The 17,193-nt window shown below is 41.3% G+C and overlaps 1 protein-coding gene across 3 annotated transcripts in view; it reads left to right on the top strand.

The window, feature by feature from the left end:
* Positions 1-11,771, top strand: part of BBS12 (Bardet-Biedl syndrome 12) — a 13,572-nt gene extending 1,801 nt beyond the window's left edge. The window contains exons 2-3 of one of the 3 annotated variants that reach the window (XM_010860273.1): positions 6,490-6,552; positions 8,568-11,771. In XM_010860273.1, the coding sequence (XP_010858575.1) occupies positions 8,875-10,683 (1,809 nt within the window). In that variant the 5' untranslated portion in view covers positions 6,490-6,552; positions 8,568-8,874 and the 3' untranslated portion in view covers positions 10,684-11,771. Of the gene's footprint in view, positions 1-6,489; positions 6,553-8,540 lie in introns of all 3 variants that reach the window. The other 2 variants (XM_010860271.1, XM_010860272.1) reach the window with 2 other exon arrangements.
* Positions 11,772-17,193: the final 5,422 nt, after the last annotated feature.

Here is a 17,193-nt window from a genome sequence, read left to right as displayed (position 1 = left end):
ATCTAGTCAAGGCCATGGTTTTCCTGTGGTCATGTATGGATGTGAGAGTTGGACTGTGAAGAAGGCTGAGCGCCGAAGAATTGATGCTTTTGAACTGTGGTGTTGGAGAAGACTCTTGAGAGGTCCTTGGACTGCAAGGAGATCCAATCAGTCCATTCTGAAGGAGATCAGCCCTGGGATTGCTTTGGAAGGACTGATGCTAAAGCTGAAACTCCAGTACTTTGGCCACCTCATGCGAAGAGTTGACTCATTGGAAAAGACTCTGATGCTGGGAGGGATTGGGGGCAAGAGGAGAAGGGGACGACAGAGGATGAGATGGCTGGATGGCATCACTGACTCGATGGCTGTGAGTCTGAGTGAACTCCGGGAGTTGGTGATGGACAGGGAGGCCTGGCGTGCTGCGATTCATGGGGTTGCAAAGAGTCGGACACGACTGAGCGACTGAACTGAACTGAAGGAAAGAAAATTGTGCAAAGTATATTCTTGAAGTAGTCTCCCAAATCACTTCTCCTATTTCAGTAAGTAGAAACATGGCATGTTTTCCAAAGCCAACATCTTGTTTTGTTTACATTATATCCCAGGCACCTTACAAGCATTGTAATCATTGACTGGAAAAAACCCAACTCATTAGGATTCTGGAAAATAGGTGGGCTGTTCTAATATTAGAAGTGATTTTTATGTGTAAAGTTACCCCAGTGGAAATGAAAATGATGCAAATTCAAGATAGTTTGTGAATTAAGGAAAATGTTCAGTCACTTAATTATACTATATATGGATTTTTCAGGCCATTAATCTCACTGAGAAAGTTGCTCTTGATTGGTTTCAAGGACATACAGTTCATCTTTACAACTAGTATTAAAGGGATTTCTGAAATCAGAAATGAATTGACCAAGTAGAAACAATTCAAATTTTTAGACTTTGCTGGATCAAGTTTGATCTCTTGGCAGTTTAAAGACTGAGTAATGTGTTAACCTGTTTTTGCCTCATTTTTTAATTTAGGCTTTTATATTTGGGATATTAACTTATAGTGAAAATGATTTTTCAATTATGGGTATAGATTGCAAGGTTTCTAGGTCTTAGGAAGTACTTGGCATTGAAAAATAGCTGTTACTAATCTAATTTTACTCTAGAACATTAATAATATTAATCTAGAAAAAATATTAAACCCATATAACTCTTAAATCTACTAAATTTATTTAATGCTTTCTGTGTATAACATACTATGCCATTTATTGGGTGAGTTTGAAAGAAACTGAGTGTAAAGTATAAAGATGAATGAAGGCAGGGAACCTACAGAGTAGTGGGGGAGAAAGGCACAGACATAAACACATGATTTTTAATTCAGGATGCTAAGTGCCTTAGTAGATGTATATAGAAAGTACTTTGGCAGCCAAAGAAGGAGGTACTACTACTCCTTGAGGAATTGGAAGAAGCTGTACCAAAAAGTGAGGCATTTGCCTTAGGTCGTGAAAGATGTATAGCATTTGCCAAGGTGAAGATAAGGCTAGGATATTCAGAGTAGAGTATAATATGTGCAAAAATGAATGTACATGTGTGTTGTAGTGTGGTGAGATCATGGGGTTTATAAGGAAAGGTGGAAGAGATTAGTCTTATAAATTAGCTGGAAGTCAGATATATCAAGCTAGGAATAAAGATTCTTTTTTCTAAGATAAATGTTTTTAGGCAGTGGAATGATCTGATTAGGTTTGTGTTTTTCAAAGCTATTTCTGACAACCATGTAAAGGAGGAACATTTTGGAAGCGGTTAAAGGGCCTCAACTAAGTGCCAAATAAGAATTATGTTGACTCTAAGGGTGGCTGAACCTTAAATTTATGGTTGAGGAATGCTGAAAATGGCATCTGTTTAATCTTGTTTCACTTCTGTACTCAAGTATGAGATAATAAATGTGGTGAAAACCGTTCATTTATTCACCTGTCAGATAGTTATTGAGTACTTGTAATATATCAGACAGTGTTCTCAGTATATGGGGTACATCACTGACTAAAACTGCCCTTCTAGGAATTACTTTCCAAGAGAGGGACATAGTCAATAGATAGTAAATTAAATAAGTATACTGTACTATTTTGTAAGGTGATAGGCCTGGCCACGGGATTGGAAAAGGTCAGTTTTCATTCCAATCCCAAAGAAAGGCAATGCCAAAGAATGCTCAAACTACCGCACAATTGCACTCATCTCACACGCTAGTAAAGTCATGCTCAAAATTCTCCAAGCCATGCTTCAGCAATACGTGAACTGTGAACTTCCAGATGTTCAAGCTGGTTTTAGAAAAGGCAGAAGAACCAGAGACCAAAAACATCCGTTGGATCATGGAAAAAGGAAGAGAGTTCCAGAAAAAACATCTATTTCTGCTTTATTGACTATGCCAAAGCCTTTGACTGTGTGGATCACAATAAATTGTGAAAAATTCTGAAAGAGATGGGAATTCCAGACCACCTGACCTGTCTCTTGAGAAATTTGTATGCAGGTCAGGAAGCAACAGTTAGAACTGGACATGGAACAACAGACTGGTTCCAAATAGGAAAAGGAGTACGTCAAGGCTGTATATTATCACCCTGCTTATTTAACTTCTGTGCAGAGTACATCATGAGGAACACTGGGCTAGAAGAAACACAAGCTGGAATCAAGATTGCCAGGAGAAATATCAATAACCTCAGATATGCAGATGACACCACTCTTATGGCAGAAAGTGAAGAGGAACTCAAAAAGCCTCTTGATGAAAGTGAAAGTGGAGAGTGAAAAAGTTGGCTTAAAGCTCAACATTCAGAAAACGAAGATCATGGCATCTGGTCCCATTACTTCATGGGAAATAGATGGGGAAACAGTGGAAACAATATCAGACTTTATTTTTTTGGGCTCCAAAATCACTGCAGATGGTGACTGCAGCCATGAAATTAAAAGACGCTTACTCCTTGGAAGGAAAGTTATGACCAACCTAGATAGCATATTCAAAAGCAGGGATATTACTTTGCCAACAAAGGTCCGTCTAGTCAAGGTTATGGTTTTTCCAGTGGTCATGTATGGATGGGAAAGTTGGACAGTGAAGAAAGCTGAGTGCCGAAGAATTGATACTTTTTAACTGTGGTGTTGGAGAAGACTCTTGAGAGTCTCTTGGACTGCAAGGAGATCTAACCAGTCCATTCTAAAGGAGATCAGTCCTGGGTGTTCTTTGGAAGGACTGATGCTAAAGCTGAAACTCCAATACTTTGGCTCATACAAAGAGTTGACTTATTGGAAAAGACTCTGATGCTGGGAGGGATTGGGATCAGGAGGAGAAGGAGATGACAGAGGATAGATGGCTGAATGGCATCACCGACTCGATGGACATCAGTTTGGGTGAATTCCGCGAGTTGGTGATGGACAGGGAGGCCTGTAATTCATGGAGTCACAAATAGTCAGACATGACTGAGCGACTGAACTGAAGTGAACTGAATGTTATGGGGAAAAAATTAGAGCAGATAAAGGGAGTCCCAGAGAAGGCAACATGGCACCCCACTCCAGTACTCTTGCCTAGAAAATCCCATGGACGGAGGAGCCTGGTAGGCTGCAGTCCATGGGGTCACTGAGGGTCGGACACGACTGAGCGACTTCACTTTCACTTTTCACTTTCATGCATTGGAGAAGGAAATGGCAGCCCACTCCAGTGTTCTTGCCTAGAGAATCCCAGGGACGGGGGAGCCTGGTGGGCTACCGTCTATGGGTCGCACAGAGTCGGACACAACTGAAGTGACTTAGCAAAGGGAGTCCAGAATGTAGGGATTTCTATAAGGGAAAAGAGGAGTTTGCATTGTTAAATAGGGTATTCAGGATAGATCTTGTTGAAAGGGGGATATTTGCATAAATATAAAGGAGGTGAGACCATAGATTTCTTGGAGAGGAGCATCCCAGAAAGAGGGAAGAAGCAGAACAGAAACACTAAGGTAGGAGGCATGCCTTACATGTTCCAGGAACAGAAAGGAGGCCAGAGCAGAGTGATCAAGGGATAGAGTAGTAGGAGACAGAGAGGTAAAGGGGAGAAGTACAGATTCTTAGCATGCTGTAAGGACTTTGACTTTCACTTTCACTTTCACTTGAGTAAAATGGGAAGGCTCTGCAGAATTCTGAACAGAGGAGTGAAAGGATTTCAAATTATTTTTATAAGGGACTCCTGTAACAGGTATAAAAGCTTTATTTTCCAGGTTGGAGGTTTTAAACAGTGGAGTGAAATAATTAGACTGTATTGGGAATGGATTAAAGTGAGTAAAGTCGCTCAGTCATGTCTGACTCTTTGTGACCCCATGGACTGTAGCCTACCAGGCGCCTCTGTCCATGGGATTTTCCAGGCAGGAATACCGAAGTGGGTTGCCATTTCCTTCTCCAGGAGATGTTCCCGTCCCAGGGATTGAACCCGGGTCTCGCACATTGTATGGATTGGAGCTAGGCAAACTCTTGATTTTGTAGCTGATCATACCTTTTCAGAAGACATTAATTTTTTAAAAATCCAACTCCTGAAAAGCTTTGCATGTCTTAGTGTTCTAAACCAAGTACTTTAGTTGTTGTTGTTGTTCATTCGCTAAGTCATGTCCAACTCTTTGTGACCCCATGGACTGTAACCTGCCAGGCTTCTCTGTCCATGGGATTTCCCAGACAAGAATATTGGAGTGGGTTGCCATTTCTGATTCATAAAGAGTCAAACACAACTGAGCACAGCATGGTTACAGTCAGTGACATTCTGTGACTTAAACATAGTGTAGAGTGACTTCCCTGGTGGTCTAGTGACTAAGACTCTGAGCTCCCAATGCAGGGGGTCTGGGTTCGATCCCTCGTCAGGGAACTGTGCTGTAACTAAGAATTCTTGTGCTCCAACTAAAGATCCCACATCCCCAGAGCCAAATAAACAAGCATAGTATAGAAAGCATAGTCCAGAAACCATAAACAGAGACACTGATACCTGAGAGGAAAAAAAAAGGCCTATCCATGTTAAGGGTATGAACAAGGCTTGGAAGAAAGCATAAAAGCTTTGAAGTGGGAAGTGCAGTGGAAGATTCTACAGAAGAGAGTGAGTTACTATCATGCTGGGTAGAGGGGCCCCCAGAAAGCAGTATTGTAGAGTAGTTAATAACTTGGGGCTTAGGCATTAGACAAACATGGATTTTAGGTCTTAACCTTTTTCTTACTAGCTGTAAAATTTATATATTATTTATTATTCATTTTGTACATAATTAAAGTAGATTAATGGTAGTATATATATGTGTGTTATTGTTGTTGTGAAGACTACATTCTGTGATGCAGGTAAACTGCCTTCTACTTAGTAAGCTCCCAAAATGTGTTAGAAATGAAAAACAAAAGCAAAAGGCAAGTTTTGGCTTTTCAAGCTTATCTTTTCAACAAATTTTTCTGAAGCAACCAACGTGAAAGGGAAGCAGAGATTGGCGTTGTGCTGGCAAAGCCAAGGACCTCTGGGAGCAGCCAGAGGCTGGAAGAGGCCCAGAGGATTCTTCCCTAGAGCCTTCAAAAGGAGTGTGGCCCTGCAGATACCTTAATTTCAGACTTCTAGGCTCCAGAACCATGAGATAGTAAATATGTGTAGTTGTTGAGCCACCCATTTGTGGGTAATTTGGTAAAGCAGACCTAGAAAACTAATAGAGCAAGAGTGTGGAGAAATGTAAAGGCCTGTACATTACTGGTAGGAAAGTGAAATGGTTTGGCTGCTACAGAAAAGTTCAGCAGTTCCACAGAAACACATACAGAATTACCAGATGTCCACTCCTAGGTGTGTGCCTACCCCAAAGAATTGAAAACAGATACTCAAACACTTGTACACAGATGTTTTAGTGTCACTTTTCACAATAATCCCAAAGTAGAAGCAATCCAAATGCCCATGAATGGATAAACAAAATGATAGCCACCAACCTACATGCATAAAAAGGAATGGAATACTGGCACTTGCTTAGTGCAGATGAACTTCAGAAGCATGATGCTAAGTGAAAGAAACCAGACACAAAGGGTCCCTTGTTATATGATTCTGTTTATATGAAATATCCAGAATAAGTAAGTCTGTAGAGGTAAGAAAGCAGGTTGGTGGCTGGTGGGGCTGAGAGTACAGGGAGGGACTACTTAACACCGCAGGGTTTTCTCTTGGGGGATAATGGAAATGTTTTGGAACAAGATAAAGGTAGTGATTGTACAACACTATAAATGTTCAAAGTGTTGCTGAAATGTGTACTTTAAAATAGCTAAGTTTATGTTAGATGAATTTTTTATAAATTTCAATAAATTTATAAATTTTCATAAAGCTTTTAGGAGAAATATGAAATATCCTTTGTACTCAGGAGTAAATGAAACTTTTAAAAATAGAACCTAATAACAATAAAAAAAATGGATTACAAAAATAGATTGCCAGGCAGTATTAAGGGCCACTTATCAGTTTGAAGTCATGAACTTAAAATGACACCAGTCAGCATGGTTGTTTGTTTCTCTGTTTATTTTCAGCTGCCTCAATGTAAGCATGGAGTAGACAGAGTTGGATTTCATCAAGCTTAGTGGTTTTGCAAGGTGAGTAAGATGAACCAAAAGAAAGACAAGGGCTTTGAGGGAGAATATACTAGAGAGTGATTGTAATAACTGGCAAATGGGAATTTAAACTGGATAAGTAGAGAATTGATACATGGGTTTGTTGTTCACTCGCTAAGTCATGTCCTACTCTTTGTCCAACCCCATGGACTGCAACACGCCAGGCTTCCCTGTCCTTCACAATCTCCCAGAGTTTGTGCAGATTCATATCCATTGAGTCAGTGATGCCACCTAACCATCTCATCCTCTGCTGCCCCTTCTCCTCTTGCCTTCAGTCTTCCCTGTCTGGGGTAAAGGACAGCAAACATATGGTAAAATCAGAGAACTGTAAGACAGGATGGGTCTCAGCATGCTGTCTAGAGACAGAACTGAATATATCAAGAATTTTATTTTTGTTTTACAGAATTGAAAATTTCACAGAAGAGGTTTTGAAGCCAAGTTCAAACAATTTGTTATATTAATATATTTTCCTTGGCTGTACTGGCTTTTCTCCTTAGCCCTCAAAAGCCTGTAGGAAGCTGCTGTTGAGCATCAGTTATGCTGTGGCTTCCTGCTGATCCTGAGATGTGTCTGAACTGTAGTACTCTTCAGCTTTAGAGATGCATCTCAGTATAGGTAGTATAGGAACAAATTTACTAGTGTCGAGACCCGCATTAGAGGAAAAGCAAAACTCTGAGAGTTGTTGGCTTTTTGACATTTGAATTTAAAAGACTGTGATAAAAAGTATATAGTTAAAGAAATTAAAGGCTTAGAGTTGGAAGAGAAGTGTATGTTATCTGCAGTTTTAGCTCTAGTACTTTAAGAGCTCATACCTCACAACTCAGGTTATTTTATTACAGATGGCTTTTCAGTTAGACGGTACTTTGTTAAAAAGTTCTTTTATTGGACTAAAGACTTCCTCTTATAACTTCTTCCTCTAATTTTAGATGTGAATTCTGAAATATTATGTGAAAAGTCTAATTGCTCTTGAAGTTCCTTTTAAATAGTACTTGCTTCCCCCCTCCTCATATTCTAATCAATAACCAAATCCATCCTTTCACTTGCATCCCTCTAGCAGTTCTCATCTGGATAACCATGGCCTCCCTGCCCCCAGTCTGGCACCCATCCAATCAGTGGTCTACACTGTAATATATCCAGAGCACTAATAATAATAAAGTTATTATTTTTATATTCTTTAATTTTATTTTTAATATTTTTTGCTTAATTTTATGTTATAAATGTATTATTATTATTGCAAGTACTCATAAGCACTAATTATGTGCCAGGCACTATTCTAAGAACTATCTACTCACTTAACACCTTATAATAACCCTGTGAAGTAGATTCTGTTATTATCCTCATTTTTCAGATATGAAAACAGGGCAGAGATGTTAAGAAACTTGCTGAAGGCCACACAATTTAAGCAGTAGAGACAAGTTCAAACCCAGACTTCTAGATTCAGAGTATGTGCTTTCAAACACTACATCAAGGTGTTTCTTCTTCTCCCCTTAAAACATTTCCATATTTCCCATGATAAGTAGGATCAGGTTTGACACGGTGCCTACTACCTTTCATGATCCAGTCTCTTTCCTTCTATTGCTTCGTCTTACTACTTGCTTTATATTCCCATGAAACTAAATTATGTGTGTTATCCCAATAAATTGTTTTTGTCACATATAGTGCATTTACTACTACTTCCTTCAGCTTGCTAATTACTTCAAATTATTCATGTCCAGCATTACGTTCTTCTGGAAGTACTGCCTCTTGCCTGCTTTATAATCCACTTCCCCCGTTGAATGAAGTGTTCCTTCTCCACACACCCATACCTTTATCATTAATGCTGTGTCATTGCACTGGCCATATTTAATGGAAACTACATATATCAGAAACTCCTCAAAAGCAGGAACTATATCTTATTTTCCTTTTAATAAGCATCTTTTAGAACCCTGAAGTACCCTGAATAAAGTTCCAAGTTTTAATTTTATTTGCAGATGATGATTCTTGGTGATGGATTGCAGGGTCATAAACAGAAGAAGGCACACAGGACTGCAACAACTTTCCTCATTTGCCAAAACAGGAAGAACTTTCCTAGGCCCAGTAAAATCATCCAAATTTATTATAGATGAAGAGTGCCATGAAAGTGTGTTAATTAGCTCAACAGTAAGGCTTCTTGAAAGTTTGGATTTAACCAGTGCAGTGGGACAACTTCTCAATGAAGCAATTCAGGCACAAAACAGCACATACAGAACTGGAACCAGTACTCTTTTGTTTCTCGTTGGTGCATGGAGCAGTGCTGCCGAAGAATGTCTTCATTTGGGTGTCCCCATGTCATTAATAGCGTCTGTGATGTCAGAAGGCTTGAATTCATGCATTGAAGAGGTAGAATCCCTTCAAGTACCTATCCACAGTGTATGTGACCATATAGACAGCACAGAAACGTTTTCTGGACTTAGTGTCAGCTTGTACCCTTCTCTACAAATCCCTTCAGGTACTGGCTTGGTCCAGAAAGAGCATGATCTCAAAGACGTGACCTCTCAGTCACTGGCCTTCTGCAGTCTTTCTGGGAGACCTGTTAAATCACCTCAACTGTTTAGGCTTCAGGCTAAGTTTGAAGCAGATGAGAACATATCACGAACTCCTCAAACTCTGAAAAACAACCTGCTTGCAGACACCCACTGCCGAAAGTCAGTCCTGACCCACAGTAGACATTTTAGTAGGACAGATCATCACTGGATAAGCAAGCCAGGTGGATTTCTAGAACAACTTAGTGCAGCTGCTCCAAAGACTTACAGCTGTAGCGATCTGGCAGAGTTGGAGGTGGGTTTGAGTCACGGAGACCCCAGCAGCATGAGGCTAGTGGACGAAGCAGTACGGCTGCAGCGTCAGAATGCAGGCAGGCAGCGAGGCAGCCATACCGGGCGATTCCCCTTTGACATTTCAAGAATCTTCACCTGCTGCTTACCGGGCTTACCTGACACTTTGTCTTGTGTCTGTCCAGGATACATCACTGTTGTGTCAATGTCCACTGCTACTCTGGTCAAGGAATTGCAGAATCAGCCGGTCCGTGTAGTTCTTGTTGAGGGTGACCTCACTGAGAATTACCGCCATCTGGGATTTAATAAGCCTGCAAATATTAAAACAGTGTCAGAAAGCGTGAAGGTTCAACAAGACAGCTCAGAAGAACTGTGGACAGATCATGTATTACAGGTGTTAATCAAGTTAAACGTGAACCTTGTCCTGGCACGAGGAAATGTGTCTGAACGCTTAGCTGAAAAATGCACCGATAGTAAGCGGCTGGTAATTGGATCGGTGCAAGACAGTGTGCTGCAGGCTTTCGCAGAGGCTTCGGGAGCCGTGCAGGTGGCCTACCTCACACACATGAATGAAAACTGTGTGGGCAGTGGGGTCTCTGTGACCACGTGGAGAAGCATTCCCTCTGACACTGTAGATGGGATCAGCAGAATGGCAGTCGTGTTAAAAACAGAAGGAATTAATTTGGTTACAGTAGTGCTGACTAGCCCAGTCATTGCCCAGATGCAAACTAAAGAAGACAGGTTCTGGACTTGTGCCTCTCGTCTGTATTATGCTCTGAAAGAGCAAAAGGTCTTCCTTGGAGGTGGCGCAGTTGAAATTTTGTGTCTTACCCATCTTCAGAGTCTCGCGGGACAGTCTGTGAATAAAGGAAATCAAGACTGTTCAGGGTGGCTGCATAACACTTCCTCTTGGCTGGCCTCATCTGCAGCACTGTATAGACCTACGGTGCTTAAATGCCTGGCAGATGGATGGCACAGGTACCTCTCAACTCTCCTGCGTAACACTGCCGTTTACTCATCAGACTCTGAAGCCGCCACATCCATTCAGTGTCATCTACAAAATGCTGCAGACTCTGGCTCTCCTTCATCTTACATCTTGAATGAATATAGTAAACTTAATAGTGTAATTTTAAATTTAGGCATTTCAGATAAGCTGGAACCAATTCCAAGAGTTTATGACGTTGTTACACCAAAAATTGAGGCATGGCGCCGAGCTCTGGATTTAGTACTGTTAGTACTTCAGACAGACAATGAAATTATCACTGGACTTGCACACACACAGAAAAGTTCACAGGAATCAGAAGGCTTTTTATTTTTGTAAAGTTATTGGCTAAGTCTTTGTAAAATTGTCTTTGGTAACATGTCATGCTAATAATAAATTTTCCGGTAGTTAAGTCTCAGTGTCTGAAATGTCAGCTTTTACCAAGAAGAAGATAATTGATATGTGTCAATAACTATTCAGGATATGGGATTTCGCCCTACTTATAATCTCACAAGTTAGCCTGTTACTTTTCATGGAATGCTACAGAATACACAAGATGGTTGGATCAGAGACAGGACTTTTTATTATTCACAGCAAAAGCAGTACCCAGAGCTTTGGGTTGGTCTGTGTCAGGTCCCCATTTCTCTAAGTCCCACAAGAGCAACAAAAGGGCCACTGATGGAAACCAGCACACTCAGTGTTTGTGTTATGGCAGAAGAACACTGAGCTTGGGGTCGCCACTGCTTTTATAGTAAGCAGAAACATCTTGTTCTTTGTCCAACAGTAATTGTTTCCTCATGCCTGAAACATGTAAACACAAGCCTGAGACATGAGCTGGTTAAAGCTAGGCCATGGCATACTGAGAATGTTTGCAGTGTCACTCAGAGCCCACGGTGGAGAGCCTCCTCCAACAACTCACTCTTCAACAATTCTCAGCCAGACTTGAATTTTCATGGCTGTTGGCTACTCTGATTACTCTGGCAAAGAGGTTACTTCGTTCTATACTGAATCCACTCAATTGGTCCCATATAGCAACTAAATTAAGGCTATCAAAATGGACTCTGAGCAGCAGGATAAAATCAGTCTGCAGTATTGACCTCAGCCATGTTTCCCAGCATCTTGAATTGAGTCAAATGTCAATTCCAAGGAGGACCAATAGGTCTTTTTATTAGCCAGAATGTAGTCTATAATTTGCTGTCCATAATGAGCCATGCAGGGGAGCTTTGACTGACTTGCTTATCTTTGGTGACATTGCAAAAATTACAGGAGGCTATAGATGGGCCAAAGGCAGCCCCCATCCCTAGTGGAGATAGCATTGTGGCCCACACTCCCCACATATGAGCACATGTAACCACAACAGGCCCAGGTCACTGTATTTCGGGATTTGTTGTGAAACCTGATTTGAATCATATATGCCTAGTCGCTCAGTCATGTCCAACTCTTTGTGACCTCAGGGACTGTAGCCTGCCAGGCTCCTTTGTCCATGGAATTCTCCAGGCAAGAATCCTGGAGTGGGTTGCCATTCCCTTCTCCAGGGAATTCTTCCCAACCCAGGAATCAAACCCAGGTCTCCTGCATTGCAGGGAGATTCTTTACCACCTGAGCCACCAGGGAGGGTCACAAAAGTCAGACACGACTGAGCAACCAAGCTTGAGCAAACAGAATCACAACGAACCTGGCTTCCCTAATTTGAATTAACCATAAATTTAAGTCAGATAGGTATTGTCACCCAATAATTGCAGCCTCAGTTGTCATACATGACAAAATCCAAGGCTCCTCAGACATTAAGAGAAGCATATGATTAGTCAGATTGAAACAAGGTTGTCCTGGTCCCTGTGTTTGTGATGTGTTCTTATCTGGGAGCTGCCATTGGTGGCATCACGTCCTGCCTCCAGTAGTGAACAAGAGGCTTACCAAGGAGCTGAGCCTTCTTTGTGGTGGGCATGGAGACAGCATTTGTTTGTTTGACTCCCAGAGGGACTGAGTGCTATGAATCTATCCAAATGGTCTCAAAGAACTTGACTTGGCAAACAGCGTTCTGAATTTTGTTTATCAGTTGGTTCTATTGGTGAATAGTTTGAGGTAGACAGTGCCATAGTCAGGAAGAAAACTGCCACAGTTAGGACCACTGAGAGGGGCTTCCAACTTGTCAACCTTGTAATATCTAAATACCACCTGTACAGTGAACATTTGAGGCATCAGTGTATAGAGGCATTCACTCAGTCCCCGCCTGTTGGTGAGTTAGGATGGGGTAGGGTTTGGTGGTGATTGGCAGGAAGCCTGTCTCATTTCTCTGCTTGTAGCAATACCCCAAATGGTGGAATCTTCTCGGGTACTTTATGAGCATTTAAGTTTAAGCACATAACACACTGATGCCAATTGTGTGTTTTTATAATAATAGTATAGTGAATTGGGCCATTGGGCCCCACCCACAGGGTCACTTTTTTCCTTTTTGCAAGATTTGCTCCAATCCTATCAGTTGACTTCAGTCACTTTTCCTCCGTGGGAACATGGACCAAGAAGGTTAACACTTTAATATTAGGGGCTTTAACAGTTGCCAGGAGATGATGTGATCTCCCTGACTGCGAGCTCAGGAAGGCGCAAAGAGAGAGGGCAGCAGGCAAGGAGGGTTTTGTTTGTTTGTTTTTTTTTCCTGGCTCTTCATTTCAGTGTTAGGGCTAGCTTTTCCTTTGTTCTCTTGCCAATATCTGGAGAGTACCCAGGCTCCAGGGATCTTTCTATTTGCCCTCTGCATGCCACCGCATCTCCCCAGTGCCCTGCAGCCCTAGGTACCTTTGGCCACCCTGTGCCCAGTACCCACTTTGTTCAGGGACTGCTGGGTGGGATGTCAGTTGGCACCTGTATCTAACAGCCATAAAGTTTCAAGTTCCTTTCTTTCCCAGAGTTCCCCCATCACACTCGAGTTTTTCCTTAACAGCTGCTGAGATCAGCAGGGAGGTGCCAAATGTATTAAGTTTAGACGGAGGGAAGGGCTCCATGCCAGGAAGCAGTGCTTTGTGTTTACTTTTGATTTTGATCAGCTGTGCAACTTGTGCTCAGAAAACTTTGTCTTTTTGTGTCTACTCAGTTGTATCTCTTCATTGCTGACAGCATTCCTTTCATCTCTGGGGACCCCTTGACTCGGCAGCCGCAGCCAGTTTCTTTTCCTTGTGCTGTGGGGCATGCTACCTTGTGGTCGTGTTCACATTCTTCCTCTTCCCACCAAGCTGAGTGGGCGCCCACCAACACACGATTGGGGTGGCTTTTTTTATTCCCACCTCTCTCACATACTTAGTTTCCAAACATTGATTTTCAGGTACAGTAGGCAGCCCATAGTCCCTTCCCCCTTTCCTACTTCTTGAGTGAAAACATTCACTGTTAGAGCCCAGGGAGCCATATCTCTTAACCCCGCCCACTAGGGCTCATCTTTTCCAGAGAAACATGGTGCCTTCAAGTGAAAACTGGCAAGAAGTACGCAGGGTCTGGAATTTTGCCCTGGTTACAAGCTAACAAGTTAGCCTATTAAAATTTCATGAGACACTGGCAGAAGACTCGAGACTCCTGGATGAGAGACACGGGACTTTATACAAGTAACCGGAGCTTCATGTTAGTTTATGTTGGTCCCCCGTGCTCTCAAGTCCCTCAGGGGTGACATAAAGAGCCCGTGATGAATGCCTGAACACACAGTAGTTTGTATTGCTGGAGAGGAACACAGAGATTAAGCAATTCATAACTTTTATAGTAAGCACGAGTAAGCCTGTTTTTTGGAGAAAGATATTACATCATCATTCATGGTTGCTCTCTGCAAACTCAGCCTTGAGAAAGAGAGCTGGATACCTAGCAAGAACATGCAGTGGTGCCCAGAGCCCATGGTAGACTGCCTATCCCAACAAAGTCTCTTTCGCTACTTAGCCATAAATTGAACATTACAAGACCTGAATTTATGTGTGTAGTTTTGGAAATGAGTATTAGAAGAGCTCTAAGAAAATAATAGTAATTAAGTTACTGTTTACCTACCAGGTTCCAGGCACCCTTCTGAATTCTTTATATATTGCACCAGTTTGCCACAGTCACCACAACAAAGTAACATATACTAGGTCACTTAAACAACATTTATTTTCTCACAATTCTGGAGGCTGAAAGCCTGAGATCAAGCAGTGGACAGGGCTGGTTTCCTCTGAGGCGTCTCTCCTTGACTTATAGATATTGTCTTCACATCTTCTCTCCACCTGTCTTTCTCCAGATTTCCTTTTTTGGTCAGGATACCAGTCATACAGGATTAAGGCCCACCCTAATGACCTCCTGTTAACTTAGTTACCTCTTTAAGGACCTTGTCTCCAAGTATAGTCACATTCTGAAGTACTGGAGTTTGAGACTTCAGTGTGTTAATTGGCATAGGGACACAGTTCACCCCATAACTCATGTCTGGTCTTAGTCTTTGCGACATCTATTCTCTCCATTTTATGGTTGAGGAAATTAGCCTAGTAAGGTTCAGAAACTTGTCCAGGGTCTCACAGATAATAGGTAATAGAGCTGAAACTTGAACTAAGGTTTTATCTGGTTCCAAAGTCTATATTTCTAAGCATTAATTGTGACATGAAGCTTTTTTTTTTTTCCTATGACAGCAAAACAAGAAAAGAGAATGCCTGGTTTATTTACAGGATTAATTTAAATGTATTAGAAAATGTAATTTGATTATCCTCATGGTTGGGAAAAGAATATCATTTTTGCTTTAGCACTTATCTTATATGTGTTAATGTGAGAACTTTGCACAGATAATAATTTCAGTTATACAGACTTTGTTCAAAGTTAGAATAACAACAGTATTGAACATTAAATGAACTGTTTTAAAAAATATATTATTTTACTTGCTATCAATACTTTTATTCTCCTTCTGTATACTATTAACACTCAGTTTTTGTTAAAAAGTCATGAAGATTATGAGTGCCACTAATAGTAACATAGATGTTTAACTCATACAGTAGTTTTGTTTTTTTTGCAAATCTGGTATTTGCATGTATTCATGCTATTATGAATCATTGAAAAAGCGAGATGGTTCTTTCATTGGATCATCAAAAAAGCAAGAGAGTTCCAGAAAAGCATCTACTTCTGCTTTATTGACTATGCCAAAGCCTTTGACTGTGTGGATCACAGCAAACTGTGGAAAATTCTTCAAGAGATGGGAATACCAGACCACCTTACCTGCCTCTTGAGAAATCTGTATGCAGGTCAGGAAGCAACAGGTAGAACTGGACATGAAACAACAGACTGGTTCCAAATTGGGAAAGGAGTACGTCAAGGCTGTATATTGTCACACTGCTTATTTAACTTATATGCAGAGTACATCATGAGAAATGCCAGGCTGGATGAAGCACAAGCTGGAATCAAAATTTCCAGGAGAAATACCAATAACCTCAGATATACAGATGACACCACCCTTAAGGCAGAAAGCAAACAAGAACTAAAGAACCTCTTAATGAAAGTAAAAGAGCATGAAAACGTTGGCTTACAACTCAACATTCAGAAACTAATATCTTGGCATCTGGTCCCATCACTTCATGGCAAGTAGATGGGGAAACAGTGGAAACAGTGACAGACTTTATTTTGGGGGGCTCCAAAATCACTGCAGATGGTGACTGCAGCCATGAAATAAAAAGACACTTGGTCCTTGGAAGAAAAGTTATGACCAATCTAGACAGCATATTAAAAAGCAGAGATATTACTTTGGCAACAAAGGTCCATCTAGTCAAGGCTATGGTTTTTCCTGTGGTCATGTATGGATGTGAGAGTTGGACTGTAAAGAAAGCTGAGTGCCGAAGAATCGATGCTTTTGAACTGTGGTGTTGGAGAAGACTCTTGAGAGTCCCGTGGACTTCACGGAGATCAAACCACTCAATCCTAAAGGAAATTAGTCCTGAATATTCATTGGAAGGACTGATGGCTGAAGCTGAAGCCCCAATACTTTGGCCACCTGATGCAAAGAACTGACTCATTTGAAAAGACCCTGATGCTGGGAAAGATTGAAGGCAGGAGGAGATGGGGACAACAGAGGATGAGATGGTTGGATGGCATCACTGACTCAATGGACATGAGTTTGAGCAAGCTCTGGGAGTTGGTGATGGATGAGGAAGTCTGGTGTGCTGCAGTCCATGGGGTCACAAAGAGTTGGACACAACTGAGCAACTGAACTGAACTGAACATACTATTAAGTACTGAGTAGATCTTGTAATAAATACTCTCCTTTGAAACTAGAAGTCTCACTCTAAAAATATATGTTTTGTAGGTTTGTTTTGTTTCCATATTTAAAAAAAAAAAACACTGCATGCTACCATGTGGTTTATCAGCTGTTTTTCTAATTTTTATAATCATGAGAAATATCTTTAAATATTAATTACTTATGGAACTTTTCTGTTTTTGCAAACTGAGGACGGTCCCTCAAATAAACATGATTCATCTAAGTAAGTGGGGTTTTCAAGAAACTCTGTCAGTAAGCAGGTATAGACACTTCTTTTTAAAAATATGTATTTATTTTTGGTCGCACTGGGTCTCTGTTGCTGCACACAGGCTTTCTGTGGTTATTGTGAACAAGGGCTACTTTGTAGTTGCAGTGCGGAGGCTTCTCATTGTAGTGGCTTCTTTGGTTGCAGATCACAGGCTCTAGGGTTTGTGGACTTCAGTAGCTGTGACACATGTGCCTCAGTAGTTTTGGCTCCTGGGCTCTAGGGTGTGGGCTCAGTAGTTGTGATGTACAGGCTTAGTTGTTCCTTGGCATGTGGGACCTTCCTGGACCAGAGATTGAACCCATATCCCCTGCATTGGCAGGCAGATTCTTAACCCCTGGACCACCAG

This window comes from Bison bison, unplaced genomic scaffold, assembly GCF_000754665.1.
Source record: "Bison bison bison isolate TAMUID 2011002044 unplaced genomic scaffold, Bison_UMD1.0 scf7180017864465, whole genome shotgun sequence".
In the NCBI taxonomy this organism is placed as follows: domain Eukaryota; kingdom Metazoa; phylum Chordata; class Mammalia; order Artiodactyla; family Bovidae; genus Bison; species Bison bison.
The sequence above is the reverse complement of the archived record's forward strand: the minus strand, read 5'-3'. Positions and strand labels throughout refer to the sequence as shown.